Genomic DNA, 22278 nt, shown 5'->3' with positions numbered 1-22278 from the left:
TGCATGCCCTAGCAGGGATGTGATTTTGCTAGTGGCAGGTAGCTTCTGTGATTGTGTAACATTTGGAGTTCTGGGGACTTCTCAGAGGGTGTATCAATGCTAAGGCTCTAAGAGGGGGGTGGCTGTTGGTCGTGATGTGTTAAGTAGTTGAGTACAAAGAAACAAGAAGTTAGTGGGCTGGAGAGATGGTTGAGGGGGTTAACAGCACTGGCTGTCCCAACAGCTGTTCTTTCTGACCTATCTCAGAACTAGCTGAGAATTAGAGACTATCTAGGAAGTCTGGACCAGCGTCTGAGTCACCAGCCAGACCCGATGAGCTCTGAAAAGTCCCTGTGTGAGGCAGCTGGGTTCCCTACTGGTTCTGTGAGCCTAGGGCCCATCAGAGTGAATAGACTTCTAGGCTAGGATGACTGCTGCCCCTTCAAGTATAATGAGGGGGCCTGAGGGTATTGCTCAGTGGTAGAGCTCCTGCCTAGCATCCCCCAGTGAGGGGCTGGAGTGTGGCTCAGTGGTAGAGCAGAGTTCTCTGTGCTGATGAGGTAACTAGATGGGCCCTGAGGATTTAGCCAGTGTTTCCCTAATCTCTGGTCCACCCTGAGGAAGTGGTATGCACCCATTTTTACAATGAGCAGCCAATAAACAGTATGGATAAGCGCAAACTGTCTCATCAAGAACACACCATGGAAAGCTGGAGAGATGGCTCAGAGGTTAAGAGCACTGACTGCTCTTCCAGAGGTCCTAAGTGCAAATCCCAGCAACCACATGGTGGCTCACAACCATCTGTAATGAGATCTGATGCCCTCTTCTGGTGTGTCTGAAGACATCCCATAAAATAAATAAATCTAAAACAAACACCACGGAGAACATGTAGGAAGTCTTCATTTACAGAGCGGGGCTATCTGAGTCTCCCACAGAAGACCCCTCCATGCTCTACGACAGTTACTGCTAAGTCAGAGTCCACCCTCCCCCTCTTCGGCCTTAGCCTGTGCCTTTTCTCACGAGGGCTGAGGCCCACATCTTAAGCTACATTTTCATAACCCCTGAGCGGTATATGGGCACTTTCCACAAGCCCAACCCCTGACGGTAGCACAGGGTCAATGCAGTCTAGCATTCTGCATTTTATCTGCCCGGCAGAGTTCCCACACCACACATAGGCTTCAGGTGTTGGCTACGTGACTGATGGGGTATGTCCTCTCCATGGGGTGTCATGGTTATGTGTTCCAGAACAGGAACCTGGTCGGTTGTAGATTTAAACGCCTACTGTCCTCAGTTATGAGAATTACCGGGGTTTCTGAATATGCTCGACCTTACCAGGTTTTCTGTCTGGTGGCACGGTTGGTCACTCCCCACAACTCTCCGTATGCTTTGTACACCTGACTCCCAGCAGCCTCTAGGCTGAAGGCCTAGATCATTAGTGTCCTAGGGTTTCTATGGTTGCAACAAAACACCATGACCAAAAAGCAAGTTGGGGAGGACAGGGTTTGTTTGGCTTACACTTCCACATTGCTGTTCATCATCTAATGAAGTCAGGACTGGAACTCAAACAAGGCAGGAACCTGAAGGCAGGAGCTGATGCAGAGGCCATCGAGAGGGTGCTGCTTACTGGCTGGCTTCTCTTACCCTGCTCAGCCTGCTTTCTTATAGAACCTAGGACCGACCACCAGCCCAGGGATGGCACCCACAATGGGCTGGGTCTTCCCCCACTAATCACTAATTAAGAAATTGCCTTACAGCTGAATCTCAATGGATTTCCTCAATTCAGGCTTCTTCTAGATGATTCTAGTTTGTGTCAACTTGACACACAAGACCAGCCAGTACAACTGACCCCTTGTCAGCTTAACACACAAACACATCACCACTAAGCTACTAAGCTACAACCCTTCCTCTCTCATTTAATCCCTAAGATCTCACATTAAAAACATTAACTTTAAAAATTCTACGGCATTTACAAATTCAAACGCATTAAATCCAATCCCTTTTAAAAATCCAAAATCTTTTAAAAATCAAAGGTTTTCAACGGCGGGTCCAATGAAATGCTATATTCATTCAAGAGGGGACAATCAGGACATAAATACAAAACAAAGCAAAATCAAACTCCAGCTGTCCAATGTCTAGGATTCATTCACCATCTTCTGCGCTCTTCCAAAGGGCTTGGGTCAAATCTCTGGCTCTGTCCCCTGACCACACACCTTGTCTTCTAGGCTGGAGCTGGCTCCACCCCACCGCTGCTGCTGTTCTTGGTGGTCTTCCCATGGTACTGGCATCTGCAGAACGCTGGGGTCTTCTGCTGTAACTGCACTGTACTTTCAGCAATGGCCTCTCACAGGCTTGCTTCCTGGTGCCAGGCCTCAACTTCTTTGCATGACCCCTTCAGTCCTGGGGCACTAATTGCAACTGAGGCTGCACCTTCATCAATGGCCTTCCATGGCCTCTCACAGTGCCAACCTCGGCTGCTCTCCATGACCCCCTTCATGCCTTCAAAAACCAGTACCACCTGGTGACTCTTCTTTTTTCTTTTTCTTTCTGGTGACTCTTAAATGTTTCCAACTCTAGCTGCCAGCACAATGCCTGTCTCTGGAACATAGCTTCTCTGTGCTTTCAGAAAACACTTTCCAGAAACAGCCCCGCTAGAGTCTTTAATCTTCCCTCTGAGACTTCACAAGCCAGGCCTCCATCTTCTGCACGGCACCCAGCATTATTATCTTCCAAGCTCCTACAGAGCATCCCACAGAGGTCTCCACACACAATGGCTCTTCTAGCCCAAAGTTCCACAGTCCTCTCCAAAACATGGTCAGGTTGTCACAGGAATACCCCACTATGCTGGTGCCAATTTGTCTTAGGGTTTCTGTTGCAGCAACAGAACACCATGTCCCAAAAGCAAGTTGGGGAAGAAAGTTTATTCAGCTTACACTTCCACATTGCTGCTCATCACCAAAGGAAGTCAGGACAGGAACTCAAGCAGGGCAGGACCCCGGAGGCAGGAGCTGATACAGAGGCCATGGAGGGATGTTACTTACTGACTTGCTTCCCCTGGCTTGTTCAGCCTGCTTTCTGGTCTGGGCCCTCGCCCACTGATCACTAATTGTGGAAGTGCTTCACAGATAGTAACACTAAAGGATGGAAATTGTTCCTAGGAAGTGCTGAGGAGGTGGCTCTGCCGGTAAAATGACATGAGGACAAGAATAGCATCTTTACATTAAAAAAACAAAAACAAAAACCAAGCCCAGCTGCTGGCATATACTTGTCTTAGCACTGGGGAGGCAGAGACAGGAAGATCCTTGGGCTTCCCTGGCCACACAAACTAACCTAACTGGCGAATTCCCAGGCAAGTGAGACACTATGTTTCAACCAAAGACGGTATCTGGAGAATGACACCACACACACACACACACACACACACACACCTGAAGAAGAAACTCTTTCCCAGGAGGGGCTCATATATCTGGGCAACTTTTCCAAAAAAACGAGTGTTTGGGGTGTCTTGCTTGCTGGTGGCCCCAGTGCTTGGACAGTGGCTGCAGAGTCACAGAGACCTAAGGGACCAACGCCGCAGAGGCTCCTCTTCTAGAAGCTTGTGAAGTCTACCGGACCCTATCCAGATGGGTTCTGCTGAGCTCAGCCACCCACATCGAGCCCGCCCTTTTCCTTCCCCCTCCCCTTCAGAACGGAAGACAGGAAGAGGCACCCGCTGCCAAGGGCAAGGTTGGGGGGGTGTCCAGTTGACAGAGACCTCACTCAAAGTACACTTGGGTCCCAGCAGCCTGCTTTCCATCCTGGAAGGGCCCATGCGCATTCTACCCCTGTGGGGCAGTGACTAGAAATAAAAGGCTCCAGTTAAAGAGCTCTCACGGCAGGATTGGGGGTCAGCAGTGTGGCAGGCACTGGGACGGACCCCCTGTGTACACACTTCTCAAGAGCACGGAGTTTTTAAAAGCCGTATCAGTTTATTCAGTTCGATCCAGGGCAACCGCTAAAATAAATAAATACATAAATAAAACCCACACACAGGAAAGGAGTTATTTACAGGGTCCTGCAGAAATAGTGACACAGTCTTGAGCCCTCTGGGCTCCTGTAGTTTGTTTACAGTAGACTTTCCCGGAAGACACCAATCATGTTCTGCCTTTGAATTTGGAGACTTTGGAGTCAAGGGTACAGGGAGGCCATGTTGGGAAGGGCCTTGGTGTGTCTGAGGACACTGGTCCCTTGAGCACCAGGAAGGGCTGAATCTTGGATAGATGAAATTAGGACAAGCCTGTGCCAGCCCCAGGGGGCCCACCGTGGCTGCAGTTAGAACAAGATTCAAAATCAGGTTATACCTCCAGCCCCGAGCCTACTGGCTTCCGCTACTGTTCACAGCGAGAGCTTATCCCCCACATCCTGACAAGGCTGTGGGGTGGCCCTGTGACACAGCACCTTGTTCACACACAGATGAGCGTCCCATGCTCAGCACTAGGAAGACTAATGGGAGAGTGTAAAGAACACCAGCAGCCACACACTGCACACTAAGATAGGTACTCCATGAGCCCAGGCACCAAATAGCCTCAGAAATGGGTAGAAGGAGTGGACCCAATGTCTAACGGGAACCCCCTTTTTACTTCGTGTGTGTACACCGGCGTGGATGCCTGCAGAGGTCGGAAGAGGGTATTGGATCCTCTAGAACTGGAGTATAGGCAGTTGTGAGCCACTCTATGTAGGAACTTGGCGGTGAACTCTGGTCCTCTGCAAGAGTAGTAAGCATTCCTAAATTCGGGGGCCATCTGCAGCACCCCCTTTTTCTTCTGATACAGGGTCTGTCTACCCCAAGCTAACTTTGAACTCATTATGAAGTTGAACTCCTGGCCCTCCTGCCACCACCTCCTGAATGATTAGATTGCAGACACACACACACACACACACACACACACACACACACACACACACGTTTATGAGGTGCTAGTGATTGTGCATACTAGGCAAACACGCTACCAACTGCCCTAAATCCTTAGCCCCTAGCACGCTGCTTCGGAGCATGCCCAAGAGAGGGCAGCGGCTCATCCCAAAAGGGCATCTTCTCTTCCCCCTGCCTGCATTCCAGGTGTGATTCTGATCATAATTTTTTGAATTATATTTACTTGGGTGTGAGTCAGAGGATGGGGGACATAACTCAAGTCTCCAGACTTGGTGGCAAGTGCCTCTACCCACTGAGCCATCTTGTCCATCCAGGATTCTAGCATTCACACTAGGCTGGCCTTCCCAAAAGACCCCGGGAGAACAGAGGTCAGAGACACAAGGGGTCTCAGACAGATGTCTTCAGGGGCTGGGGGTGTTGAAGGATACAGCCTTTGAAAGACAGAGGGTGTTTTCCCTGGAGTCACCAGACACCATGTCCTGGCTCTCCACTGATGTCACTGTTTACAAGGAAGAGCTCCCCAAGGCTCCCCAGGGCCCTCTGCATGTTGAAGTTCATGCACCCCAGTATGTCCCATTTCCAGAGACTTTGGGATGGGGGTGAGGCCCTCCAGGATCCCACAGGCAACAAATCCTGACTCCAGAGAAAAGCTGTTGTAAGTGGTGCCTGTGGGAGCCCAGCGACCGTTTATATAGAGTAAGAGACCTCAGCCCTCTCTAGGTGATGCTGCAGAACTGGGTAAGCACTGGCTCCCACGAAGGCTGGTGCCATACTCCATACCGCAGGTATGCGTGACAACACCAGCTGGGCGGCCAGATGCCCATAGTGACAATGCCAAACTCATGCACAGCTGTGTAAACATGGGGCAGGGACCTGCATGGAGAGCCCTGGCAGGCCCAGCAATGGGGTGTTGAGGTCTCCCCTTCGCTGCCGGTGATCAGCCTCATTGCGGGATGTGGGGGGGATCTGCCTATATTAGGCTGGGGCAGTTTCCTGCCCCACCCACAGGACTAACCACAGGGCTAACCACTTTGCAAAAACAGGAAGTCTCCCCAGTTTATTCTCTCGACATCTGGGGGCCACAGACAGAAGGGAGTTGAGCTGGCTGGTCTCTAAGATGGTGCCCACCCCCCGTGTTGACACAGTCCATAGGAGAAGGGGAGGGTGGCTAGCTCAGGCCTGTAGCTAAGAGGTGGAGACCTCTGTGTGGGAATCGCTTCATGGTGTGTGTGTGTGTGTGTGTCCATCTCTGACCTGTCTCCCTGTGGTGGTAGGCTCTAGAACATTTCTCTACAATCTGATTTCAATAACAGTATCTGTTACCCTTGTCAAGCTGCTGTTTGCCCCAGGATCCTGAACACCCTGTGACCCTCTCCAGAGTTGGGAGGAAAGAACCAAGCTGAGCTACAGATCGGTTAACACATCCCTGTCTCGCATCACAAACGACGCTACCTTGTGCCAGCCCCCCGGGCCACCTCTGCACTCTCAAGCAGCCCATGTGTGCATGTGCGTGTGCTCTAGTGCATGCACGTGCATGTGTCTGGCTGCTTCATGTAGCCTCAAACTCGCCATGTAGCAGAGAACAGCTTTGAACCCCTGGTCTGTCTTCCTCCGCCCCCCTAGCACCACGATGACCCTGGACCCTGGTTTATGCAGTGCCTCCTGCACTCTAGGCAAGCACTCGCCCACCTAAGCCCCAGCCCCGCGGCTGGCTTTGGGGATTCACGGTCCTACCCTGCCAACCACCAGGTCCAGATGTCTGAAATCGGCAGTGCTCTCTGATCTGCTTGGACCAGGAAGTCCCCAGGGCCACGTGGTTGTGTTTCTTCCTTTGGCCTCCGTGTTGAAACCGATGCTGTTCTCGGTCCTTTATTCATGCGAGGACAGGAGTATGGAATTATTGGGGCGGCATCTGGGCAGTCGGTTTAGCAATCCCCACGGTGGCTCTTGCGATGCGTGGTGGATCTCATACAGCCTACGTGTGTCTGGCAGCCCCCGTGGCTCCTCCTACCGGCTGCGCGATGGCCTGAGGGTTGCTCTTCCGTGCAGGCTGGCATCAGATCGCGAAGGCCTCGCTCACACCACCTGCAGGCTTCTCTCGTGCCCGTCCAGCTGCACCTTGAGCTTGTGCAGCTCCTCGATCTCGCGGTTGTGGCGCTCTGTCTTGTGCCGCACCAAGGAGCGGTAGAAGTGGATGGTGAAGACCACGAAGATGAGACCCACGGGGACCATGATGATGGTGGACACCAGGGCGGCCTGCCAGCCCGTGTGGCTGTGCGAGCCTGGCTGATCCTTGGCATCCACTGGGAGGAACTTGATCCAGCAGAGCAGGACCACCTCGGCCAGGAAAAGCAGGATGCCCAGGACGGTAGAGAAGCCCCAGGCTAGCTCGATGTACGGGTGCATGCGCTCGTGCGGCGACTCGCTGATGGAGTTGAGGTTGTGGATGTTGCTCACGGCTTCCACGTTGGGCAGGATGCACGTGCTGATGAGCAGCGCGAACAGGTGCACGGCTACCAGCACCGTGGTGCAGGCGCTGAAGGCGATGAGCAGCGGCTGCGGGTACTGGTACTTTGTCTCCAGCTGCACCTCCACCATGGCCACCTGTGGGCACAGCAGGGCTTGAGTCAGGCAGGCCGGGGTGCATCCCACCGTGGCCATGGCCATCGGTCGGGTACAGTGGGATGGGCTAGGCTAGGGCTGCACCACTGAGCCACGCCCCCAGCCCCTCACTGGGGGGTTCTAGGCAGGAGCTCTACCACTGAGCCATCCCACCCCTCCCCCTTGGGATTCTACTGGTTTTTGTTGTTGTTTTGGGGGGTTTGTTTGTTTTTACAGAGGACTCTTAGATAGGAAACGAAAATGATTAAAGGACAGGAAGGCTGGGGTGTGGCTCGGTGGTTAGAGCAGCTGCCTAGAATCCCCCAATGAGGGGCTGGGGGCGTGGCTCAGAGATAAATGTCTTGCCAAGCATGTCCATGGATCTCCAACACCTCAAATATATATAAATAAGACAAGGGAGGACACAGGGCCCACAGCGTGCAGTTTGTGTCTGTTTCCAGAGGAAGGCCAGTCAGGAGCCATGCATCTCCATATTTATGTGGAGACCTATAAGGTGACTGTAGACCACTCTCTGTTCCTGCTAGGGAAGGAGGGACACCGTGAGCTGGAGGTCAGGCAGCAGTGCTTGCTGCTCAGCAGGGGGACTGCTCAGGGACACTGACAGAAGAGGCTTGTGCACCAAAGTGCCTGCCTCTCATCTGTCTTCGTCCAGCCTGAGTCACTGTCCTGAAGTCTGGGTGGCAGCCTGATTTAATGGTGGCAGACTGAGAAAATCGGCTTGGCTCACTGCTCTGCTTCAGTGGCTTTTCTTTCTTCTATTAAGAAGTGTGTGTGTGCATGTGTGCACAAGTCTGCATGCAGAGGTCAGGGGAAAGCTTGCAGGAGCAGGTTCTCTCCTCCTACAGCGTGGGTTCCAGAACTGAAGCTGGACCATCACACTTGGCAGCAAGCATCTTTATCTGCTGGCCCTGACTCTGCTCTGCTCTTGCCTCTACCCTGAATATTCCGGTTGCTTCCTACCACTTCCCCCTGGGCATTTTGTGGTGGGTTATGATCGTCCACTAGAGGAAACTTGCAGAAGACATGCAAAGGGTACCAGGATGCTTCTTCTTCTTCTTTTTTTTAAAGAAAAATAAAATCTTTATTTTGCACATGTCAACAATTCCTATGAATTTGTCCACATTTTTTGTTGCTCATGTATATTAATTGCTATCCAGGGTGCTTCTTAAATGTCTCTTCCAATTGCTTCCGAAAGCATCTACCAGTACTAAAGGAATCGCATAAACACAGTAGGAAATGAATTATTACCATAAATATAGCTGCCATGGCCAGGCTGAGGTCACATGGAATCCGGGCCATCTGGATGACATAGGCTTCCCTCCTTGCCTGTCTATGCACTGCAGGTTGCCATGAAGTCTAGACCTCCCCCTCCACGCCTCCAGAATGCACACTCCCTGTCTGGTCATTAGCAGAACCTGTCTGGAAACCTCACAAATGGCTTAAGCTTTCGTTTGGGTGAGACACTATAAAGGCTTCCAAAGTTTGAAGAGCCAAATGGTCTCAAGGCCTGGGTCCAAAACTGACAGCTGCGGATGGGAGGAGCTCCAAGTCCTACATCTCACAAAGAAAGTGAACCATCCGGCTGGGGGTGCTGCTCGGGCACACAGAGCTTGCCTGACAGATACACAGGCCCTGGATTTCATCATCAGACACACATACACACAGAGACACACACAGACACATACACATATACAGAGACATACACACAGAGACACACACACAAGCACACACAGACACATACATACAAACACACACCTCCACACACATACAGCCACACACACACACACAGAGTTAGACATACACATATACATACACACAGACACACACACAAGCAGACACACAGACACAGACTTAAAAACAGACACAAACACACAGACTCCCACACACATACAGCTACACACACACACACATTCATAGACAGACACACAAACACAAACAGACACACACCCAGGTGAGGGAGAAAACAAGCTGAATATGGTAGTGCCCACTTTTAACCCAAACATTAGGAAGGCAAAAACAGGTGGTTTTCTAAGCCGGAGGCCAGCCTGGTCTACAGAATGAGTTCAAGGACAGTCTGTCTACATAGTGAGACCCTGTCTGAAAGTAAAACATTTAAAAAAGGAAAGGAAATAAGTCTCATACACGCTCCTTCAAACTGAGCTTGAAAGTCCATCAAGGTGGCTCACCTTTAATCCAGCACTCGAGTCAGAGGCAGGCAGGTCTGTGAGTTCAAGGTCAGCCTGGTCTACAGAGAATTCCAAGACAGTCAGGGCCTTGAACTCTCTTCTGCTGCAGCCCCTAGTGCTGGGCTGACAGGCATGTGACATCATGTCTTGTGCACGCTGGGTGGCACTCGACCGCAGAGTCCCCCATCCCCACCTCCAGCCCCCAGGCTCTTTCTGATCATGAAAGTTCCTTGTCCCTTGAAGACACTGGCCGTCAGAGGAATCAGCGGATATTTTCTGTCAAACTTTGAATTCCAGTCACACAAACCGAATCACGGAGCATCAGGAGAGAGGTGGCTCCGACTCCATCCTGGTTGTGGTGATAGCGGGTATTGGATGTCTGACCCGCCTCTTCTGCTGAGGGTTCCAGGTTCGGTCAGGGACCAAAGCCACCTTTGGACACTGTGTCTCTACATGAACTGTAACCTTCCCCACCCAGCAGGCCCCGGGGAAGCGTAAATGAGCTTTGAAGCCAGGCATGGTAATGTAGACCTTTTAATTGCAGCAATTAGGAGGTTGAGGCAGGGGGATCATGATTCTGAGGCTACCCATTGCACACTGACTCTGCACATGGCAACTGCTTTTTTTTTTTTTTTTTTTCTTTCCCAAAAGCAGTCTAATTGGTGGGCTAAGCTAGTGCCTAGGTCACTATGAATTTCTGACACTCCTGTGTCCACTTGCTAGTGCTGGGACTACAGGTGTGCACCTCTATGCCTGGGTTATGTAGTACTGGGGCTTTTGTGTGACATTACCCTACTGACTGAGATACATGCTTAGCATGATGAAGCCATTGGGGGAAATGATATGTACTTAGGGAGCTGGCTAGGGGCCGAGCAACAGCAGAGCACGCTTGTGGTAGTCTGAATGTGCTTGGCCCAGGGAGTGGCACTATTAGGAGGTGTGGCCTTGTTGGAGAAAGTGTATCTTGGTGGGCTTTAAGGACCCTCCTCCTAGCTTCCTGGAAATCAGTCTTCTGTTTGCCTTTGGAAAGAGATGTAGAACTCTCAGCTCCTCCTGCACCATGCCTGCCTGGACACTGCCAAGCCCCCACCTTGGTGATAATGGACTGAACCTCTCTGAACCTGTAAGCCAGCCCCAATAAAACGTTGTCCTTATAAGAGTTGCCTTGGTCATGGTGTCTGTTCACAGCAGTAAAACCCTAACTAAGACAATGTTCAAGGCCATAGTTTTAGGGGCTCGGGGGTTAAGGAGAGAGTTTGCTATGCTATCATGAGGAATTTGGTTTGGGCCCCAACACCCATGTGAAAGCTGGAAGCCTAGCAGAGAAAACTCAAGCCCTGGGTTCAGGGAGAGACCCTGTCTCAAAGAACTGTCTGCCATCAAATGATGGAAGACAACATCTGATACCCTTTTCTGGGTTCCTGGTGTATACACATGTGTGTATGTGCATATCTGCACACATGTATGCATAGATTCACACACAGAGATACACAAATAAATATTTTTTAAAAGGTCCTAGAGCTGGAAAGATCCCTGGAAAGATCCCTTAGGGGTTAAAGTGATTGCATTTGATGCTTGAAGACTTGTGTTTGGATTCCCAGAATCCATTCATATAAGCACTGGGTGGGTGTGGTGGCCCACATACAATTCCAGCCCTGGAAGGGGAAACAGGATCAGCAGAATCAGCTGTTTAGCAAAACTGACTGCATCGATGGGCTCTGGGTTTGATTGAGAGCCCCTGCCTCTAGGGGCAGGAGAGATAGATGGCTTGGTGGTTAAAAGCAGTGTCTATTCTTCTAAATGACCCAGGTTTGAGTCCCAGCACTCACATGGTGGCTCACACCGCCTACAACCCTAACTCCAAGGATCTGAAACCCTATTCCACCCTTCCTGAGCACTCACGTGGTACACAGACATACACACAGACAAAACACTCACACAAAAAGAGAAAAGAGAAAAAAAAAGAAGAGAGAGACTCTGCCTCAGTAAATATGGTGGAAAAACAGTGGCGTGATTCTCAGCCTCAGTCTTGGGCCTCTGTATGCACAAGCTCATACACACATGTATATCTAAGCACTGCACACATGGAAAATAAAAAGAACCCTAGTTCAATCTCTAGTAACAACCAACACAGAAAACAGAACAAAAACCCAGGTATTGCTCAGAGGTAGGTGGTCTTGTCCCCCTCTGAGGAGGGTCTAACTTTTCCAAATTTGGCTCACTTACAGCCAAGCCTGTTCTTTCACCACGGCAGCTCTTTGTTTGATAGGGAGGCCCGGGGCTTAAAAAACAAAAACAAAAACAAAACAAATAATCATTTGACTTGAAGTAGATCACTTCCTACTGAGTGTGAGTGGCACCCCACTGAGCAGTGGCACCCCCTCAGCTTGTCCCCTGGACCAGTTTTCTGTGGGGTGTGGGGCAGATAGGGCTGACTTTTGTCCTGGGGTGACTAAGAGACTGGCGGCAGCCAGGAGCCAGACTGGAGGCAGCGCCACGTCATCGCCAGGAGGCGGCCACACTTGGCCAGCATCTCCAGTCACAGCTGGGCTGGCCACCTGCCACAGATCCCAGAGTTCTTGCTCAAGTTTCTCGGATTCCCAAACTGGTGGGTCAGACCAGAGACGGACAGACAAAATACAAAATGCTACCTCGTCCAGCAAACCCTGAGGCTGTTTTATTTTTTGAGACAGGATCTCACTATGTAGCCTCGACTGGCCTAGAACTGGACATGTAGACCAGGCTAGCCTTGAATTTAGAGAGATTTGCCTGTCTCTCCCTCTTGAATGTTGGCTATTTTATGGTTTATTTATGTTGGTGTTTTTTGGTGTGTGTGTTGATGTATGAGTGTGCACAAGTTCGTCCCTGTGCAAGTTCATGTGCAGGCCAGAGAAGGACTTCAGGATTTGCTCTTGGGTGCAATCCACCCTTCATTTGTGTGTGTGTGTGTGTGTGTGTGTGTGTGTGTGTGTGTAGTGAACATGTGTGTGCATGTGTATATATGTGGGTGCACATGCATAAGGAGGCATAGGTTGATGTCTGGAATCATCCTCAATCACTCTTCCACATTTTTCATTGAGGTGGGTCTCTCTCAAGCAAACTTGAAGTTCACCAATATGTCTGGCTAGTCCTGCAAGCCAGTTTGCTCTGAGGGCGTTTTCTGACTCTGCCTTCTCAGGCTGAATGACTGACTGACAGCCACCACACTCATCTGCACTTACATGGGCCTCTGGGATCTGAACCCTGACCCTTAAGCTTATCCTACAAACACTGTGACTGCTGAGGAAACCCTCCAGATCTTCACTATTTAAAAGTTAATTAATTGTGTGTGTGTGTGTGTGTGTGTGTGTGTGTGTGTGTCCGAATGAGTGCAGGTGCACACATGTTGCAGAGGTCATGTGCACAAGCTTCCATCCTTAGATCTCGCCTTCCACTGGGTCCTTACGTCTGTGTGGCAAGGCCCTTATTGACTGAGCTGAGTCTGTCTTCTTTTGAGCACCGAGTTTATAGTTGTGTCCCGGAGCATTGCAAGACCTCAGTAAACATGTTTGCTGGGGCTACCCTTGCCCAGCGCCCCCTCCAACTCCCCTTCCCGAGTCCCTCACTCACCATGGCGAAGCCAGATAGGAGGGCAGAGGTTCGGCTGGAGGCTTTGAGCTTCGCCCTGCTCAGATATAGCTTCCTCCAGGACAGGGCCTGCACCGAATGGTGGTTGGATGTGACCAGTTCCAGGTAGCTGCGTCGGACCCAGTCTCGGTAATCCATGCCCTTGTGGCCGGGTTCAGGGCAGGCAGGGGCAGAGGGGTCCATGGGTACGTTGAGCTCGGCACTCATGGTGGGCGCCAGGCTGGAGGAGGAAGAGACATGGCATCTTAGATGGTTCTTGTGTGAAAACCAGAGTCTGGGGCCTTTTGTGGTTTGTGTTTTAAGATATATTACATTTCTTTATATGTGCACGCCTGTGTAAGTGTATGTGCATATGTAGAGGCCAGAAGAGGGCATAGGGCATCCCCTCTCACTATGCTTACTCCTTTGAGGGTCTTTTTTTAATTGAAGGCTCACAGTAAGCACGAAGGCTCACTTTCCTCCAGTAAGCGCCCCGCCTCCAGTGCTCCCTGTGTCTCTGCCTGCTCAAAGCTGCAGCTGCAGACACTTGTAGGATGCCCAGGTTGTCAGGTGGGTGCCGGGACCGTTCCCCGTGGTTGTGAGGCAAACACTCATAAGGCCTGGGACATCTCAGCAGCCCCATGCTTTGTTTTTACACACTTGATCTTAGCCAAAAAGGCCAAGACGCGGTGCTTTGTTTTTAGTGTTGTCTACCTTAAAATTTTTTTTCTTAGCCTAGTGGTGGCACACACCTTTAATCCCAACACTCAAGAGTCAGAAGCAGGAGGATTTCCGAGTTCAAGGCCAGCCTGGTATACAGAATAAACTCCAAGACGAGGCCCGTGGAGGACACAGAGACCCTGTCTTGAAAAAAGAAGAAAAAAAAAAAAAACCCAAAAAACCAAAACCAAAAATATATTTTTTTCTTTATTCTATATGCATAAGTGTTTTCTCTGCACGTATATAGCTGTACGTGTGTCTCTGGCACCAGAAGAGGCCCTGGAACTGTAGTTACAAATGGCTGAGAGACACCATGTGGGTGCTGGGAATGAAGGGTTCTCAGCAAGAGTAGGATGAGCCCTGGACCATGAACCATCTCTCCAAATCCCATTTAAAAAATTTTTTTTGTATATTTTGTGTGTTGAGAGTAAACACACACACACACACACACACACACACACCTCTGACACAGTATGCACTGGATGTCAGAGGACAACTTGCAGGGGTTGGTTCTCCTTCCACCACGTGGCTCCCTGGGATCAAACTCAGCTTCTCACAGTTGACAGCAAGCCCCTGTTACTTGCTGAGCCATATTGCCAGCCTTGGAAAAAGCCAAAACCTAAATTCCCGTTATTGTTTTGAGACAGGGTTTCGTGGAGCCCAGGTAGGCCAGGAACCTATTGGGCTGAGGGGAGGACGGCAGGAACCTCTGGCTTCTGCCACCTCGGTGGCTGAGAGCAAAGGCCTGGCCACCGTCACTGTCACCCTGGCTTAGGTCTGGTAGTGTTGAGCATGAATCCTGAGGCCTTTAGGATGCTAGGTGGACACCTCCGAACGGAGCTGCATCGCCGGCATCTGCTTTGCTTGTTTAAAAAGAGAACCTTAGGGCTGGAGAGATGGCTCAGCGGTTAAGAGCACGGACTGCTCTTCCAGAGGTTCTGAGTTCAAATCCCAGCAACCACATGGTGGCTCACAACCATCTATAATGAGATCTGATGACCTCTTCTGGTGTGTCTGAAGACAGCTACAGTGTACTTATATATAATAAATAAATAAATCTTAAAATAAAAAGAGAACCTTAGATGTGTGCATCTGTGTGCTGGTTTTATGTATACAAGTGAATGTGTTTGGTACGTGTGCAGCCAAAAGCTAGAGGTTGACACTATGTGTCTTCCTCAATCAGACTCCAACTGATTACTGAGAACGGATCACTCAGTGAATCTTGACTTCGCCAACTTGGCCAAACTGGCTATCTGTGCAGTCCCAGGGGTCCTCCTGCCTCCACCTCCTCAGCACGGGGACTGCGGGTGCAGGATGGATGCTGGGAACTGGACTCAGGCCTGCATACGTACATAGCAGGCACTTCATGGCTGACCCAACGCCTCAGCCCTGTGTTCTGTTTTGAGATAATGGCTTGCTCTAGGCTAGGCTGGCCTCAAACTCATGACTCTACCTCAGCCTCCTGAGTGCTGGAATTACAGGCCTGCGCCACTATGTTTGGCTTCCAAGTCCAGCGGTAGAAGCAAGGGCCCAAAGGTGGCTTGGATCTAGAATCCTGGTCGCTAAGGCGGTCTTGCAAGACAGAACACAGAGCTCTCTGCAGAAGAGGAGGGTCAGATGTGCCATACCAGGCACCATCATGGCCAAGCTGTCGCTCTGTAAGGTGGACCCACCTCCCTCCCGATACTCAGGATGGGACCTATTTTGTGTGACTGCGGTTCAAAGTTTAGCAGGAAGTACCCACCGACTCCTTGACTGGCTGAGTCTGCAAGAGCAGGGAACTGACCATTCAGAGAGCCAGGGGACTGGTGGCAGGAATGGGGCTCTGCAGCGGAGTGCTTGCCTAGGATCCATTGCTCACTGGTGGGTTTCAGACTAGTGATCTTCCTTAAAGCTGTGCCTCAGCCTGTCAGTGGGGGACTCTAGGGGCTCTACCACTGAGCCAAGCCCCAGCCCCTCACTGGGGGATTCTAGGCAGGTGCTCTACCACTGAGCCACGCCCCCAGCCCCTCATTGGGGGATTCTAGGCAGGTGCTCTACCACTGAGCCACGCCCCCAGCCCCTCACTGAGGGTTTCTAGGGAAGCACGAGGTACTTTCTGCTCAAATAACCTCAGTCTCTCATCCTCTCTCTGTCTCTTTCTCTCTCTCATTTGCTAACACATGCATCTGTGTGCCATGTGCATATGTGGTACCCAAGGGAGGCCAGAAGGGGACAGATGGCTGTGAGCTGCCACATGGGTACCAAAGATCAAATGGAAGAGCAGAGCTGCTCTCTACCACACCAACCTTCCGCTCGATTTTTTCCTTTTTTGTTTTTTATTTAGAGGCAGAGTTTTGATAAGTGACTCGGGTTGAGCCTCCTGCCTCGGCTTCTGGATTAGGTGGGATTGCAAGTTTGTTCACCAGGTCTGGCTACTTACTGGAGTCTTGAACACAAGGTTAAGAGGAAGGGACCTTCTCAGCAGCTACTGGCTTCTCCGATCTAATCAAGTCATGATGAGTCACTTTCTAAGGTGAACCGCACCCGGGGTGCAAACCTTTAGAGAGAGAGAGTGAGCTGAGACAGGTGGGTATGAAACTGGAGGCCAGGCTGTGCTGTGAGGAGGTATGGTTGTGTGTGTGTGTGAGTGTATATGTGTATGTATAGATGTTTGTGTCTCTGTGTATATGTACGTGTGTGTATATGTGTGTCTCTATGTGTATGTGTATGAGTGTGAGTGTCTGTGTGTATATGGGTGTATGTATATGTTGTGAGTGTGTCTGTGTGTGTGTGCATGTGTGTCTATTGCTCTCCACCTTGATTTTGAGACAGGCTCTCGAGTTCCCATCTCTCCCATCTCTGCCCTACAATGCTGGGTTATTTACAGGCAGGTCCTCATGTCCAGCTTTTGAAGTAGGCCTGGGGACTGCAGAGATGGCTCAGTGGTTAAGAGAACATACTGCATTCCTAAGGACCCGAGTTCGATCCTCAGCATTCACCTCAGGCGGTTTACAAACTATGTATAAGCCCAGCTCCAGGGGAATCAGACATTATGTGCGAACACCCACACACAACTAAAATAATAAACAATAAATCTTAAAAAAGATGTCTGACTCTAAACCCAGAGATCCTCACTAATTCTAAGCAAAGGCTGGTGTGGTTTCTTTCAGGGCAGCCTGTGGCGGTGGCACCCTGCGGGTGGGAACCAGCTGAGTAATCTCTCCAGGACAAGCCCGGAGGGCAAAGGTACCTTGTGGCTGCCTGGGCATTAGACAATAGCTCCTGTGTTCAGAGCCACCAGGCCCCATGGAAAGCTCCCCTAAGGCTGTTAGAAAGTTATAGCCAGGTAGGCAGTGATTCAGGCCTGTTTCCTCAGCCCTGTGGAGGCTGAGGCAGGAGGAGTGAGAGCTTCAGGCCAGTGTAGGCTGCAGAATGAAACGTGTATGCGTGTGCATGTGAGTGTGTGCGCATGTGTGTGTGTGTTAGGAAAGAAGAGGGAGAGAGGAAGAGAATACACACTAATGAAATCTCTAGGAGGGTAAAGGTGCTTGCTACCAATCTAGGGACTAATGTTCGGTCCCTGGGGCCCCCAGAGTGGACGGAGAGAACTGAGTCCAGAAAGCTGTCCTCTGACCCTGACGGGGAAGCTGTGCATAAAGCAAAACAAACAATGTAATTTTAAAAAAGACAGAAACGGGAGGAAAAGAAATGAGGGAGAGACAGACTAAGAGACAAAACCTTAGGAGAGTCCATGGTCCCGTAAGAGGCTTGTGAGGGTCAGTGGTGAAGGAAGCGTCCCCTCAACACACTCAGGTTAAACACCTAAGAGGAGCTGAAAGAAGACAGCAACTGGGAAGGGTCCTATGTCTTGCCTTCCTCCTTGTTTTCAGGCAAGCTGTAGAAACCTCAGCTATCATTGGCCAAAAAAAAAAAAAAAAAAAAAAAAAAAAAAAAAGGTTCCCAAGAAACTGTTGTGTTCATGTCCTTCTAGGGAATGGCTGTTGACAATAAGTTCCTTCACTTCTCTTTTGCTTGTTTGTTTTTCGAGACAGGGTTTCTCTGTGTAGCCCTGGCTGTCCTGGAACTCGCTCTGTAGACCAGGCTAGCCATGAATCAGAGAAGCACCTGCCTCTGCCTCCTGAGTCCTGGGATTAAAGGTGTGCAGCACCCTTGCCAGACATTGTTGTTTCTGTGCATACATGTAAGAGGCAGGGTCTCACTGACTCTGGCTGGCCTGAACTGTGCTACGTAGCATCCATCCTGGGCACCTCCACAATGATCTGCCCATCGCTCTCCCGGAGTGTTGGGATGATGAGCCTGAGCCACCATACCAGGCTTCTGGGTCTGTTTATAGAAACGCCAACCAGAGGACTAGGGTCACACGCCACCCACACCTGCAGCATTGTGACCTGCAGCCAGCAGCACTGGGACCAATCACTTCCTCAAGGATGCTTCCTCCCTTGGAGAAGATTCAGACAAATACTTTCTCACTACTCTATGGGTTAGCTCCAAATGATTGAACATGTCATAATTTGGAAATAAACCTTTTCTTCTCTTTCCTACCCATATAGTACAGAACTACAACTGAAATCTGGGGGCAGGGAATAGGAGATAAGATAGAGAGAAAAAAAAAAACTGTGAAAAACAACTTTACTTCCCTACCCATGGATGCTCTCAAAATCACACGGATGCTTAGGTATCAAAGATAAAGGAGAGGCTGGGGGCGTGGCTCAGCGGTAGAGCCCCTGCCTAGACTCCCCCAGTGAGGGGCTGGGGGTGTGGCTCAGTGGTAGAGCCCCTGCCTAGAATCCTCCAATGAGGGGCTGGGGGTGTGGCTCAGTGGTAGAGCCCCTGCCTAGAATCCTCCAATGAGGGGCTGGGGGCGTGGCTCAGCGGTAGAGCCCCTGCCTAGAATCCTCCAATGAGGGGCTGGGGGTGTGGCTCAGTGGTAGAGCCCCTGCCTAGAATCCTCCAATGAGGGGCTGGGGGCGTGGCTCAGTGGTAGAGCACTTGCCTAGAATCCTCCAGTGAGGGGCTCAGTGGTAGAGCCCCTGCCTAGAATCCCCCAGTGAGGGGCTGGGGGCGTGGCTCAGTGGTTACATTGACTTAGGTTGGATTCCCATCATGGCATAAAACTAGATGGAGTCAGGAGAATTAGGAGTTCAAAGCCATCTTCTGCTATACATTCCAGCTCAGCCTAGGCTGTAGAAAACCCTCTCTCAAAAACAAACAAACAAAACCCCTAAACTTAAACAAGAAATTGTGGTGAGCCACAGAAGCCTGGAGTGAGTATGTTTTATTGACAGGGGCCAAGGTCTCAGACCCGTGGGAACCGGCAAAGCCTTCCGCCAGGTGAGGCTTAAAGGCATGGCAAAGACTTTCTCTGGTCCAAGGAGAGTGTTTACACAGGACTGAGCCGAATGCACAAACTGGCAACTGCAGCTTCCTCCTCCAGGATGAAGCAACTTGGGAGGTGGTGGCCAGGTAAGCCCAATCCCTTTGACACCCTCACTAGGGTGCACTGTCAGAGGACAGAGATTGAGGCAGCCAGTTACTTCCCAGGTCCTGCAGCTTTGGGAAATTCCCTAGGGTAAGGGACAGAGATACACGTGGCTGCACCCTTACAGAGACATCCTCCTGAGCCCCTCTCCTTGTACGGTACATACTAAACTCACCGAGGTTCCCCGTTGTTGTATAGTGTTGTATAGTGTTGCTCTGTCACAGTGAGCATGGCCCACCTAACCCAGCCTTCCTGTACCATGTCTGTGTGTCTCTCCCTTCACTCCTTTGTTGCTTCAGCCAGATTTCCAGGACCAAGCCTGATGAGGTGAAAAACCAAACTAAACCAAAACCCCACAAGAAAAAAAATCTCTACCTCCAGAGAACTCACTGCCCAATAGGGGAGCCAGATAAACAAGAAACATGCTTCTCCAGTTGGGTCCTGCCTGTGGTCAGGTGGAAACAGAAGGGCTGGCTACCCGTCACAAGTAAGTCCAACTTTGGGGCATACAGACATGGGTAGAAAAGACAGCCTAGACAGACCCTTTGTGCACTAGATGACGGTGCAGTGGGTAAAACCATACTACTCTTACAAAGGACAAGAGTTAGGTTTCTGACACCCAAGTTAGACAGCTTACAACGTCTTGTAAATCTAGCTCCAAGAGGTCTACTACCCTCTTGTGGCCTCCAGAGGCACCTGCACTCACATGCGCGCCCGCACACACACACAGACACACACAGACACACACAGACACACACACACACACACACACAAACAAATATAAGCAAAAACGAAATCTTAAATAAACAAAACCAAAACAGACCCTCTATCCAAGACAAGCTGTTGCCCACAGAGAAGATTCTGAGGAGTAGGAAGTTGAAGCCATGTTTAGGAAGGCTCTTGTCCTCCAGAGAATGGGACAGGAAGGTTGGTTGCCTGAAGACAAGGAGATGGAAGATTCTTGGAGGCTGGGACAGCAGCACAGGCCCAGCTGCAGACAGACAGTAGGACTTTCTCCAGCAGCGCCGGAGCACAGGGGCATGATGGGAGACTGCAACAGGAAGTCAGATACTGCCATGTCTCTTGGGGATAGACTACCTTTCACCCAGGGAGATGGCTTGCGGTTTGGGCTCCATGGTTAGAGCACTGGCTGCTCTTCCAGAGGATCCAGGTTCCATTCCCAATCTCCACATGGTGGTAAATGACCATCTGTGACTTCAGTCCCAGGGGGTCAAAGGAAGGAAAGGATTCATGACTCGAAGAAGGTTTCCCCGGGGGACCACAGATGAGGAAGGCCCCTGGGTTCCAGTCCGAGAGTGCAGCTGAGCTAGGATAGGCAGATAGCCCCAGATGGTTAGGGGAGGGCAAGAACAACTGTCTGCCTCCAGCTGAATCCTGATTGGCCAGCAGGTCCGATAAGGAGATGAGGCACCCTTCCCCTGAACTAGCCCCGGAAGCTCAAATTCTTTTTCTTTTAATTTTTGGTTTTCTGAGCTCTGGCTGTCCTAGAACTTGTGGCTGACCCCAAACGCAGAGATCCATCCACCTCTACCTCTTCCTTCCTTCCCTCCCTCCCGTCTTCCTTTTTTTTTTTTTTTTTTTTTTTTTTTGGATAGGGCCTCATGTATGTCAGATCATCCTCCAACCAAAAATGTAATCGAGGATCGCCTTGAACTCTGGATGCCCCAAGGGCTTCGATCCCATACCGGGTTTACATGGTGCTAGGGATTGAACCCAAGGTTTCCTGCATGCTAGGCAAATTTTCTACTATTGACTTACATGTGTTACATCTACAACGTCCTTGTTTTGAGGCAGGGTCTTGCTGTGTAGCCCAGGCTGGCTTGGAAGTTGGGATTGTCTCACCTCATCTGAGCACTGGGGTTGTAGGCATATGTATTACCAGTTCACATCTCAAATTCCTTTCTTATACTCCGAGGGCCTATCTTGGTCCAACCCTTGCCCCATGGGGAGGAGCAGAGTCTGGCCTACAAACTCCAAGCTCGAGCTGGAGGGGGAGCGATGAGACAAGATGGAGCCCACATGTCTGTCAGACGGTACCAGCTCTAAGAGTGCTAGGCAGACTGAACCTTTAAAAAAAAAAAAAAAAAAAAGGAGCAGTAGAAAAATTAGGTCTAATAGAAAAAAAAAAAAAAAAAGCCGGCGAGACTGTTAGACAGCCTTCCTCTTGCCAGGTTTGTTTTAAACTGTCCCAGGCAGCAGGTTATGGAGTCTGCCTGCTTTAACTTCCTCTAAACATCTGGGCCCCGGGAACTGTCTCTTGTCACCCACGCGCCTAAGAGGTGGCAGCGGCCTGCCAAAATCAGCCACCTGCATCCCTGTCCTATACTCTAGGGAAGTCCCTGCAATTGCAGGACCTGAGAATCAGCCGCCAGCCCCACAATTCAAGTCTTCCGACACTACACCCTACCACGGATGTCAGGGGATTGGGATCACTGGGCCACCCCTCTGCCTCTTATCATCCTGTCCCTTCCTCTCCATGCCGTGCCTGCCCAGGAAGAAGCTCCGTCTCCTCCTGTCCAGTGTCCCTGATCCAATTTCCCCGCGCCTCTTAGCTAGGAGGAGACCCTTTTCTGTCTCCCCTCAGACCTTCCCGAGACGCGGATGGACGCGCCCGCCCGCCGCCGAGCACTCACCCTGGCTGGCCAGCCCTCAGCGCGCTGGGCTCCAGCTCTCGGCTCCCGCTCGTGGCTAGCGTCTGTGTCGCGGCCGGGTGGCCCGGCGGCCGGGCCAGGGTGGAGGACCGGCCCCCTCCC

General features: G+C 50.8%; 1 protein-coding gene across 2 annotated transcripts; it reads right to left on the bottom strand.

Moving 5' to 3' along the window:
* Nucleotides 1-6436: 6436 nt before the first annotated feature.
* ORAI2 (ORAI calcium release-activated calcium modulator 2) lies at nt 6437-22278 on the bottom strand. 2 transcript variants are annotated; one of them, XM_080941302.1, is made up of 3 exons: nt 22159-22278; nt 13306-13543; nt 6437-7492 (listed from the first exon to the last, which is right to left on the bottom strand). In XM_080941302.1, exons 2-3 carry the CDS (start codon nt 13528-13530, stop codon nt 6965-6967), a joined length of 753 nt encoding a protein of 250 aa, XP_080797428.1. In that variant the 5' UTR covers nt 13531-13543; nt 22159-22278; the 3' UTR covers nt 6437-6964. The 2 variants fall into 2 exon arrangements, with proteins under 2 accessions (XP_080797428.1, XP_080797429.1); XM_080941303.1 differs by lacking the exon at nt 22159-22278 and adding an exon at nt 20328-20401.

The sequence above is a fragment of the Micromys minutus genome (assembly GCF_963924665.1).
Source record: "Micromys minutus genome assembly, chromosome: 29".
Lineage (NCBI taxonomy): Eukaryota > Metazoa > Chordata > Mammalia > Rodentia > Muridae > Micromys > Micromys minutus.
Note: the sequence above shows the minus strand (reverse complement) of the source record. Positions and strands in the feature narration are given on the sequence as shown.